The sequence below is a fragment of the Lutra lutra genome, chromosome 7 (genome assembly GCF_902655055.1).
Source record: "Lutra lutra chromosome 7, mLutLut1.2, whole genome shotgun sequence".
NCBI classification, from domain to species: Eukaryota; Metazoa; Chordata; class Mammalia; order Carnivora; family Mustelidae; genus Lutra; species Lutra lutra.
The window spans coordinates 93,910,033-93,922,332 of NC_062284.1; the positions used below are offsets into that span (position 1 = coordinate 93,910,033).

The window sequence follows — 12,300 nt, forward strand, 5'->3', positions numbered from 1 at the left end:
ATTTGTAGCCCAATACTTTTGAGTTTTATTATTTACCTGAATATTAAGTCTGTTCTTTTTTTTTTTAAAGACTTTATTTATTTATCTGACAGAGTGAGTGATTGCACAAGCAGGGGGAGCTCCATAGGGAGAGGGAGAAGCAGGCTCCATGCTGAGCAGGGAGCCCTACACAGGGCTTGCTCCCAGGATTCTGGGATCAAGACCTGAGCCGAAAGCAGCCCTTAACATTATCTGAGCCACCCCAGATGCCCCTAAATCTGTTCATTTTCTTACTATACTTTCTGAAAATTACCTCTATTTCTAAGTTGTTTTTTTTTTTTTAATAAGGAAGTCTGTATTTTCTCTCTCCCAGTGGTGAAATCTGCAAAATCTAGATTTGTTTCCCATGTTATATATATACATTAGTGAAAGCCTTAAAATCCATAAAAATTCAGGTATGAATAGCCTAAATCAGTTTTAAGAAACTTGGGGAAAAGTCTCTAAGATTGGAGCATAGGGTATATGTACAACCCTGTCTAATAATTAGTTTAAAGAGGTCAGTCTGGGTTAGAATATGAAAGACTTTATCTGAGTAGATTGGATTTTAGCCTGAATGCAGGGTAAATGAACAGAAGTTATTTTGGTAAGAGGGAGATATGATCATGTTTACTATTTTGTTCTTCATATTTACTTTTTAGACATTTTTTTTTTAAGATTTTATTTGACAGAGTTCACAAGTAGGCAGAGAGGCAGGCAGAGAGAGAGAGGGAGAAGCAGGGTCCTTGCTGAGCAGAGAGCCCGAGGCAGGGCTCAATCCTAGGACCCTGGGATCATGACATGACCCGAGCTGGAGACAGAGGCTTTAATCCACTGAGCCACCCAGGCACCCCTCATGTTTACTTTTTAATAACATTTTTGATAGCAGTATTAGGGTTGAGATGGGAATAGTGAGACTAGAGTCTAGAAGCTGTCCATGTTTATCCAGATGAAAAATGAGGAGGACGTGAAGACATTTAGAAGGTAGAATCAATAGGACCTGATACCCAGTGGAATGTAAGTGAAATGAGGTCAAAGAGATTTAGAAACAGTGGTTGACAGTACCATTAATCAAAATTAGAAATGCTGAGGGTGTTGATTCGTGGATAAAGATGATGCAATCAGTTTAAGATGTATATAAGTTTCCAAATTTAGATAGTATAACTATTTTAGCTCTTCATGTTGGTGTTTTGATTTAATTTGCATACACACACACACACACACACACACACATATTAAAATTAGTGTGTATGGAAAAATGAAATGACTTTTTTTTCCCAAAAACACTCGTAGCTTAAAATTAACCTATTTCTTTGGCAGAGTTTTGGCGATTGGATAGACTAGAATTGAGAAGAAGTTCAAATTTTTTGCTTATTATTTCTGTATTCTGTATTAATAACATTGACCAGGAAGTAAGTGAAAATAGATGAGAACAAAATGCCAAATGGAATCCATGGCAATCCTAACATTTATGGACTGATAGGAAGGGAGAATCCTCAAAGATCAAGGATCAGAGACTTAGAGGAAAACCAGGAACGTGGTAACTCAGCCAAAGGCAAAGAAGGTTCTAAAAGGAAAGCATGGTTAAAGGCCTTTAATAGTGAAGACATTGTTAGAGTATAGACTGTACTATGAAATAAGTGTCCATTTAATTTTGCATGTAATTTTGGTGACTTTTATTAGGGCAATTTCATTGGAGCATCTGGTACGGACACAAATTCAGGAGTAATTGGGAGGTGGGGAAGGAACTGCAAACATTTGTTGATCATTTTCAAATGATCATTTATAATTTAAATAGGGTTTATATTTAATTTTAAAGTAATTTTGCATAAATAAGTCAATCTTGCAAAATAGTGTTGCGCCATTTTACATGTGAGAAAGCCAAGACTTAAAGAAGGGAAAAACTGGGGTACCTGCTGGCTCGGTTTGTTAAGCGCCTGCCTTTCAGGTCATGATCCCGGGGTCTTGGGATCAGGCCCCACATCAGGCTCCCTGCTCAAGCAGGGAGTCTACTTCTCCCTCTCCCTCTGCTCCTCCCCCACAGTTGTCCACGTCTGTGTGTGCTCATTCCTTCTCTCCCAAATAATAAAGAAAAGAAAAAACTTGCCCAAAGTCAAATAACTAATAATGTACAGAATTAGGATTTGAATTTATGCCTGTCCATGCTTTCTCTGTTATATTGCAAAGGCATGAAAGAAATGAAGGTGTCATCAAGTGGTCGGTTTTTATTATAAAAAAGGATAGAAAGGGTTTGGTGTTTCATATCAGACTATTTTTTTGAAAGAGTACTGTGTAGTAGGAATTGAATGTGGGATCTAAAATTATACTTCTTGGGCATCTACGTGGCTCAGTCATTAAGCGTCTGCCTTCAGCTCAGGTCATGATTCCAGGGTCCTGGGATCGAGTCTCACATTGGGCTCCCTGCTCTGCGGGAAGCCTGCTTCTCCATCTCCCTCTCCCACTCCCCCTGCTTGTGTTCCCTCTCTCACCCTCTCTCTCTCTCTGTCAAATAAATAAATAAAATCTTAAAAAAATAATAAAATTATACTTCTTATATAGAGCATTTATTTTTATTGGCTTCTTTTAGATTTAAAGAACATGTACAGAATAACTTGCCTAGAGATCTGTTAACTGGCGAACAGTTTATTCAGCTGCGAAGGGAATTAGCTTCTGTAAATGGACATAGTGGTGATGATGGTCCTCCTGGTGATGATCTACCGTCAGGAATTGAAGACATTACCGATCCAGCAAAGGTAACCAGACTTAGTAAAAAACCCTTCAATGCATGGGAAACTAGACTTTATATCCCTTGACTGTATGTGTTGTATGACTTGTATCTCGTATAAAATTAATTTCTAATTAAGGCAAGTGGGACTTCTTTAGCTATAATGTGGTTTAAATACAGATTTAAGGTAGAGAATCTATTTTACTATGAGACACCTGGAAATAGCTTGGACGAGCTAATAGAATCTGTTTTACTATGAGACACCTGGAAATAGAAGGGATGTTTTGCCCATGCAGTAATCTCCTTGTCCACTTTAAACACACACAAGAAAGTGGTTTATTAGGAAATTCTATTATAAATTTTAGTATTGTTAATTGTACTTTGCACATAATTGTTAACAGTTTAAAACCTACCACTATTCTCAGCTTATAAAGTAGGTGTGGATAATAATTTAAATGTAAGCAATAATATTAAAAGATTTCAGTATATAACTTGTGTGATTTAAATTTTTTCTTTTTCTTCCCAAGCTGATTACAGAAATAGAAAACATGAGACATAGAATCATTGAAATTCATCAAGAGATGTTTAATTATAATGAGCATGAAGTTAGTAAAAGGTGGACATTTGAAGAAGGTGTAAGTGTTTTTGTTTTGTAATAGGCTTCAAAATATAAAGGTAGAAATAATGTATTTTCTTTTCACTTTTGAGTAATGTCTCTTCTCCTTTTTATTTTTGCCTATTTAGATACCATCAATTTCCCATGGTCATTTTTATCATTTTCCATTATCAATTTTAAAATCTTCAAGAATGAATTAAGATTTACTCAAGTTGGAAGATAACCATTTTTTGCAGTTATTCAGTTTTTTAAATCAACTTAATTGAGTTCATACTTTATGTACAACAGAATGTACCCATTTTTTTTTTTTTTAAAGATAATTTATTTATTTATTTATTTATTTATTTGACAGAGAGAGAGATCACAAGTAGGCAGAGAGGCAGGCAGAGAGAGAGAGGAAGGGAAGCAGGCTCCCTGCTGAGCAGAGAGCCCGATGCGGGACTCGATCCCAGGACCCCGAGATCATGACCTGAGCCGAAGGCAGCGGCTTAACCCACTGAGCCACCCAGGCGCCCAAATGTACCCATTTTAGATGGGTAGTAAAATGAGGGTTTCCCTCCACCAATTCTAATTTATTTCTGGTTTTTTAAAACAATTTTGAGATAAAATGCATTTACCATATATATAGTTCATCCATTTAAAGTATATAATTCAGTAGTTTTTAGTGTATTCACAGATAGGTACCGCCATCACTGTGGTCCATTTTGGAATCCTTTACTCTTTACCTTTAGCTGTCACCCCTCTACTTCCTCACCTGTCTGCTCCACCGCTTATCCCCAGCCCTAAGGTACTACTAATCTACTTTCTGTTTCTATAAATTTTCCTTTTCTGGCCTTTCATTTGAGTGGAATCATGCAGTATGTTGTTTTTTGTTGATTGGCTATGAGGTTTGACTGTATATTCAGATTACAGTGCACCACAGCAATCAGGATATGGAACTAGTCTGTCATCCCAGAAAGTTTCTTTGGCCCCTTTTTCATTCAGTAACCTCCACCCCACTCCTAGCCCTAGGCAATTACTGATTTGTTTTCTGTTTCATAGTTTGTGTTCAGTTTTAAAATACTCAATAAGGAAAAAAATTTACTGGACATAAAATTGTGTAGTGCCATTACAATTACTAAATAAATGGAAAATACATTCTATTTCTTCAATTTGTAAAGTCTAAGAAATTTAATTTTAAAAGTTTTTATTGTGAAGTATGGTGATTAAATTTTTTTTGGTTCACCATAATTACATACATAATTTAGATAATTCCTATTATTACTATAGTTATACATTTTCTGGTGTTGGTATTGATTTACTTTCATTCCTATGTCATATTTTTTTTTGTCATACTTTTATTGCAGATTAAAAGACCTTATTTTCATGTGAAACCATTGGAAAAGGCACAACTAAAAAACTGGAAAGAATACTTAGAATTTGAAATTGAAAATGGGACTCATGAACGAGTTGTGGTTCTCTTTGAAAGATGTGTCATATCATGTGCCCTCTATGAGGAGTTTTGGATTAAGGTAAGAAAATTAGGTGCTCTGAAACTTGAACATATTATAAACATTGATCTAGTGACTAACCTTTTTTGTACTTCTGTTGAATGTTGTTCATATAACTATATCTGTTGCATTAGGAGATGGTCTGCTTGCAACCAGATTTGACTGCTGCATATGCCAACCTCGTTGCCTCTCTTCGTCCTTCCTTACAGAAACTAGTCTAGTGGTTCAATAAAGGTGCTGAATGGGTTTAAAAATAGAATTTTATCGTTCTGTCACATATTTAATGGCTTGTTCAACTGTAAATTATTCAGTATTTCCTCTGTTTCTGTATGTAGTATGCCAAGTACATGGAAAACCATAGCATTGAAGGAGTGAGGCATGTCTTCAGCAGAGCTTGCACTATTCATCTCCCAAAGAAACCCATGGTACATATGCTTTGGGCAGCTTTTGAGGAACAGCAGGGTAAGAATGAGGAAATTTGGTTGATATTTTTGGGATTTTAAGTTACTTCAGGAAAAAGTTCTAGGAATTGAGTCTTGAGGGATGGTGTAAAGCAGAGGTCATTAGATTTTTTTCTATAAAGGGGCCAGATAGTAAATAGTTTAGGCTTTGCAAGCCATATGGTCTCTTTCCTGACAACTCTGCCATTATAGCCCAGATACATCTGCAGATAATAGATAAACAAATGAGCATGGCTTTTTCCAGTTTTAAATTAAAAAACAAAACAGGCAGAGGGCTGGATTTAGCCTATGGACTATTATTTGCCATACCTTGCATAAAGGATATTTCAGAAGTTTAAACAGAAGCATAAACATTTAATTAACATTTCTAGGTAATATTAACGAAGCCAGGAATATCTTGAGAACATTTGAAGAATGTGTTCTAGGATTGGCAATGGTTCGTTTGAGAAGAGTAAGTTTAGAGCGACGGCATGGAAATATGGAAGAAGCTGAACATTTGCTTCAGGATGCCATTAAGAATGCCAGATCAAATAATGAATCATCGTTTTATGCTATCAAACTAGCTCGGCATCTTTTCAAAATACAAAAAAACCTTCCAAAATCAAGAAAGGTGCTTTTGGAAGCAATCGAAAGAGACAAAGTATGTATTTGTATTTTAGAATATCTTTCATAAAAAACAAAAACAACCCAAAAAACAGTGCTTCTTGTTTGTTTTCTCATTTTGGCAACTATGATGAAAGATTTGGTCTGTATGTAATATATTTCGTTACTAAATGAAGACAACAGTCCCTCTAAACTGATGTTGCCATTCTTCAAAAATTTTTTGAATTATTAGGAATTAAAGGTTGAGAAAATTAAAATTATTGGAATAAAAATGGTTGCAGACATTGTGACGCGTTCTGTTTCTCTTATGTTTAGAAATTTTACAGCAGATTTACTGATTATTTTAAGTAGAGGAGGACCTGGAAGAATACCTTATAATCAAAAGCATGATAGTTGTCTACGTTTTATCTGCTATACCAGTGAGATTCTCCTTTTCCAAAGTATTTTACTCTGTCAGTTGATAAAAGGCAGTGTATATGATATTTCGAAGTTTTTAAGGATTTTCAGCTAATACCAGCTCTGTTTAAGACACAGGTCTGTAACTGCGTTTCCCAGCTGCAGTTGAAGATGATTGCAGTTGCAAAGATTTAAACTAATGGGAACTGTAGAAACTATTTTTTAATGTTTTATTTTTTTATTTGTCATAGTAAGATCAAGCCACATTAAACCCAAGGTAATAGGATTTTCACTTACTGGGATTTAACAGTTTTTGTAATTTGGGAGATGGTAGGATGATGTCATTACTTTTCAGTGTGCTAATTATTAGTTTTTTGACGTGTTTTGATGTATGCTCAAAACATTTAACATGTTAGATTTTAATATGATTTTCAGTATTTTTCAAATTTAGACATTAAGGCATTTTAAATATCTGTTCTAATCAAAATATCTTAGAATTATTATTAATTGGTACTGCTTTTTACACAGGAGAATACAAAGTTATACCTCAATTTACTTGAAATGGAATATAGTGGTGACCTCAAACAAAATGAAGAAAATATCCTAAATTGTTTTGACAGAGCTATACATGGTTCATTACCTATTAAAATGAGAATTACATTTTCTCAGAGAAAAGTGGAATTTCTTGAAGATTTTGGTTCAGATGTTAATAAGTAAGATCTTAATTATATATTATCTATTTATTTGCATAGTCAATGAGCATTGATAATTTTGGTTGGGAGTTTGATGATTAGTACAAATTATTATATTGTTAAATTTAAAATGTTTGCCTAGGTTACTTTTTCCTCATATATATGGAGGGTAAACTCAATTTTGCAAATGTGTATGTATTTAACAGGGGGATAGATGGTTTGTCTTTCCTTCAAAATTGTTTTCAAAATTTTAGCATGGTAATGCAAGCAATGAGCGAAGGCAGGAAACAGCAATCCCATGAAAAAGAAATGGGTCAAGGATTGAACCCTAAAACACAGAAATAGAATATAGGCCACTAAAAGTGGATGGGTTTAATCTGAAATAGGGACGCTGTTTTATCTCTGATTGGAGAAAATGTATATGGTTGCACAGATCATGCCTAATGGACTCAATTTAATGCATTGTAAGAAGCTGAAAGTTGAGGGTGATGGAAGGATTCACTCTAAGGCATTTGGGAAAAGGAGAAGTTTAGGATTTATATTTGCAAAAATAGAAGAGTAGAAGTACTGGTAAGAGTGTTGCTGCTGTTCCATTCTTAACTGATTGTAGTGGGGAACTATCCCACTCATTAGTAGGCACGTCCCTTTTTTCCTTTGAAAGAACAGTTGATAAAATGAGGATTTATGTGTCTTTATATATATGTGTGTATATATTTTTGATGGTTGTGTAAAATTTTAGTTAAAATAATAAACATTTTAACATAAGTTTATTTTTTTTTTAAAGATTTTATTTATTTGACAGAGATCACAAGTAGGCAGAGAGACAGGCAGAGAGAGAGGGGAAGCAGGCTCCCTGCTGAGCAGAGAGCCCGATGCGGGGCTCGATCCCAGGACTCTGGGATCATGACCTGAGCTGAAGGCAGAGGCTTTAACCCACTGAGCCACCCAGGCGCCCCAAACATAAGTTAATTTTTAATACAATCGTATGTATGTGCTTGACACATTAAATGTGTTTTATGAATTATCTAATGTAAAATATGTAAGCCTAATGAAAAAGGTGTAGGTACTGTTTTTTTTTTGTTGTTGTTGGTACTGTTGTTCTTTTAATAGATGAAGAGAGGCTTAAAGAGATTAATAGTGTTTGCAAAGGTCAGTTAGCTATTATTTCATTGTGCAACCGGGAATAGAACTTGCTTCAAAGTCTGTGCCTCTAACCCCATGTGCTGTATATTTAGTGTCTTCTGTTTATTTTGTACTGAAGAAAGTGCACAAAAGAAATGGGATATTTAATTCCAGGTTTTAGTCTAGTGGATGGTATGATGATCAGAGATCATCATATGTAAGTATCTGAGGTGGCACAAAACCGTTAAAGAAGGCTGTGATTTCTGTGGATCAGAATGGATTTGTCATCCTTGGCAGAGGAGATGGGGCTTCATTTAGGTACTCCTGGATTCTGACAAGGAAAGGATAAAGTGGTCGAAGAAAAGTTCATTTAAAAATTACATCTGCTTTATTGGAGGGCTTTTGAAGTAGTAAAAACGTGATAGTGATTGTGCTGTGCATTGAACACTGGGCTGGGTTAGAGGGCATGCAGTACCACAAATGACAGTAGGAAGCTGTTAGAGTTTTGACTGAGATTATGTGATATATTTGAATTCGGCAATAGTATGTGGACAAAGCTGAGGCTCGATATAAAGATGCCAGTTAGGCCCTTGCAAATACAGTTATAGAGGGTCTGAATGTCAGGTCTAAGATTATTGTAGTTGAAATTTTTAAAAAGGGAATGATTAAAAAATAAATGAGCTTAAAAATTAGAAACTTAGAAATTTAGGTAGCAGTATAAGGTATTGGTAAGAATTGATGTTTAATTCAGACAATATATGCTTAAGTCTTAGCTTAGTCACTTTACCATTTGTGTATTCCTCAGTTTTCAAATTTTCTCATGATTGAATCTCTTATCACCTAATCCACAGGTTGTTAAAAGTCTTAAAAGAACTTAGTCCATTTAAAGTGTTTGATGTTGAGTAAACCCTCAATCAGAGATTGCTGGTATTAACAATTTTATAGTCTCTTGAACATTTTGGGATCAGAGTTACAGGTTATCATTAGATGTGTATGTGTATATGTGTGTGTGTGTGTGTGTGTGTGTGTGTGTGTGTGTATGCATGCATGCAGGCTTCCCAGGGAATTTCTGTATGCATGTAAAGTATATAAGGTCATTTATACAGAAATATTATCTGTGTTCAGGTTTATGATTACTTAAAAAAAAATAAGGCCATTTGTCTTTATAAAAAAAATTCAGAAAATGGTAAAAGGAAAATAAAATCTTAAGGATTTTTACAGTTTGGCTTCAGTTGACACTGTTTTTGAACTTCTGAGTTCCAGGTGAGATAATGCACATATCAATGTTAGAATTTTTTTATTTATTAAAAATTATCTTCAAAAAATTTTGAGAGAGTACACGTGCAAGCAGTGGGGAGGGGCAGAGGGAGAGGGCGAGAGAGTCTTAAGCAGTCTCCATGAGTGCAGAGCCCAGCATGGGCATGATCTCATAACCCAGAGATCATGACCTGAGTGAAACCAAGAGTTGGATGTTTACCCAACTGTGCCATGCAGGCACCTCCTAAAAAACTACCTTTTTAATCAATGATAACAGATTGTAGTTCTGCATTAATTTTTTTTTTTAAAGATTTTATTTATTTGAGAGTGCAGAGAGAGTGAGCAAACACAAGCAGGGTGTTGGGAGAGGGCAAGAGAGAGAGAAGCTAGCTCCCTACTGAGCAGGGATCCTGATGTGGTATTCGATCCCAGGTTGCTTGGGATCATGACCCAAGCCAAAGGCAGACTCTTAACTGGCTGACCCATCCAGGCACCCCTGTAGTTTTGTATTAGTTTTAATTCAATTTATCACATGGCCAACGTTTAAATATAATTTATCCTAACTGGTGTCAGGTATCTTAATAAGCACTGTTAAATTAGATCTGAAAGTATATAAATTACAGAATGGTCAGGACTCATTCTTTGCACTGACAAAAACACACCCTCAAAATCACTGTCTTAGTTGTGTAGTAAATTTCTTTGGTGGGCTCTCTGTGTTAGTAATAATCAAAGGAAGCTCTTGACCAATATCTCATCACCTTCAGCCAACTGTAGTACTGAGAACAGGCATTTTTTTTTTAAGATTTTACTTATTTATTTATTTGATAGACAGAGATAATGAGTAGGCAGAGAGGCAGGCAGAGAGAGGAGGAAGCAGGCTCCCCGCCAAGCAGAGAGCCGATGCGGGGCTCGATACCAGGACCCTGGGATCATGACCTGAGCCAAAGGCAGAGGCTTTAACCTGCTGAGCCACCCAGGCGCCCCCAGGCATTTTTCTAAGAGCTCAAGAATCCCAGGACTTACTAAACATCTTGATTTGGGTCATATTGGTCAGGAGATATACTGTAATTGACCAGTCCTGAATCCCTGAAGCCCCATTTGAATCACATGGGCTGAGAAGCAAAGCAGAGAGTAATGGTTTTCCAAAGGAAATACATTGGAAAAGGTAGCTGGGAAGTTTGCTAATATTGGTTCAGTGGATATTCACAGCAACAAATTTTTGTTTCCAAGTGGAAATAAGTCCAAAACTTAATAAATTTAACAGTTTGGTTTTTGTGTATTCCAGAGGACTTTTTTTTTTCCCCTCCTTCCCTCTCAGGCTTCTCAATGCTTATGATGAACATCAAACACTCCTAAAAGAACAGGATTCTTTAAAAAGGAAAGCAGAAAATGGGTATGTAATGAAGGGATGCTTAAAAGAAGACATTTCATTATGGAAATGCCTTTAAAGATAAATATTTTTACATGTTACCTTCATGTTGTGGTAGTTTAGATACTTTATATTCATGATTTTAAAAAATCATACAAAAGTGAATGGTTAAAAACTTAAATAAATGTACATGGGTACAAATGTACACATTCATCCATTTGTTTTAAAAGTACTTACCTGTGGGAATTTTGAAAGTTTCTATTTTGTCCTTTTATTTAGATCAGAAGAACCAGAGGAAAAGAAAGTTCACACAGAAGATACAACTTCATCATCTACGCAGATGATTGATGGTGATTTACAGGCAAATCAAGCTGCGTATAATTATAGTGCCTGGTATCAAGTGAGTTCACATAATTTAATCTTTTGTTCATGGATGTTAGTTAGAAAAGCTTAAGTTAGGATAGGTTTTTCTTTTTTTTAAACAACTTCTACTCCAGACTGTATAATAAATTATTTTTTGTGGTTAGGTCTTAGAATTGTTAGCAGTGAACACATGCCTTTTTTCTTAAATATATCTACTTTTATAAATGGAATCAGCCAGTTCTAGCATGCTAACATGTGTGCTTTTTCCTTTCAGTACAATTATCAGAATCCTTGGAATTATGGACAGTATTACCCTCCCCCTCCAACCTGAGAGAAAATATATCAGATGGAATGTGTGAAAAATACGAAAATTATTTTTTTTAATGAGGGATGTAAACATAACATAAACTTGTTGTATTTGATAACTTGTCTTCCTGTTTCTGTGTAACATGATTTGTTTAGTAATAGGGGAAAATGTCACTTAGTAGTTTACCACAGATATTTCCTACCATTTATAAAATTTACTTTTTATTGGAGAACTATTTTTTTGATTTTTGCATTAAGTGGTCTAGAATTCTTTTGCAATGCATTCGCAACAGTTTTGTAGCCTTAAGGGGTAGGAAAAAAGAAAAAAAAACTGACTGTAAATCATGTCAGTATAGTACAAGATTCTGAAAATCCACAAGGGCTGGTTATTAAGGATTTACCTCTGTAAAAAAAAATGGATTTTTAACCTTTGATGACAAGGTTTTGTCTGTTTCAATTATCCTTGTGAATTTGGATTTAACTGCCAGAAAAGATACACTATTAAATACTATGTCTTGGGATAGAGATTATAAATGAAAAATGGAATGTTTGCATCCCTTTTAAAAAATGAGAATCATATCAAAAGTATGTTGTTTCAGGAGACTTTGTATTTAGAATATTCATGTAAAACTTGTGAGCAAGCTTTCATTTTGATCAAACTGATCATCTTCATTTTTGTAATAAAACTGAAGACTCCTCTCAACAAATTGTTATGAATTTATTAGAGGGGGGCTGGATCACCTAGCAGTATTAACTTTATTCATTATTAGTGATTCATTGGTTTTGAAGTATACTTTTCTTGAATTTAGTTGTTATCTTCTTGCCAGAATTAGACCATTTAGCTGTTTTTGCTTCCTCAGTTTCTGTGCTTGTCTTCTCACTATA

The 12,300-nt window shown here is 35.1% G+C and overlaps 1 protein-coding gene and 1 non-coding gene across 6 annotated transcripts in view; both read left to right on the forward strand.

Annotated features, from left to right (window-relative positions):
* The window catches only part of PRPF39 (pre-mRNA processing factor 39), a 38,715-nt gene extending 27,240 nt beyond the window's left edge, over nt 1–11,475 (forward strand). For all 5 annotated transcript variants that reach the window (XM_047736055.1, XM_047736056.1, XM_047736057.1 and 2 more), the window contains 9 exons: nt 2,603–2,768; nt 3,268–3,375; nt 4,703–4,867; nt 5,182–5,308; nt 5,679–5,947; nt 6,835–7,019; nt 10,696–10,770; nt 11,026–11,146; nt 11,384–11,475. In XM_047736055.1, coding sequence (XP_047592011.1) covers nt 2,603–2,768; nt 3,268–3,375; nt 4,703–4,867; nt 5,182–5,308; nt 5,679–5,947; nt 6,835–7,019; nt 10,696–10,770; nt 11,026–11,146; nt 11,384–11,440 — 1,273 coding nt within the window. In that variant the 3' untranslated portion in view covers nt 11,441–11,475. The remainder of the gene's footprint in view (nt 1–2,602; nt 2,769–3,267; nt 3,376–4,702; nt 4,868–5,181; nt 5,309–5,678; nt 5,948–6,834; nt 7,020–10,695; nt 10,771–11,025; nt 11,147–11,383) is intronic.
* LOC125105925 (small nucleolar RNA SNORD127) lies at nt 6,030–6,115 on the forward strand. The gene has a single exon (XR_007129164.1). It is a non-coding gene; the product is annotated as a small nucleolar RNA SNORD127 (small nucleolar RNA).
* Nucleotides 11,476–12,300: the final 825 nt, after the last annotated feature.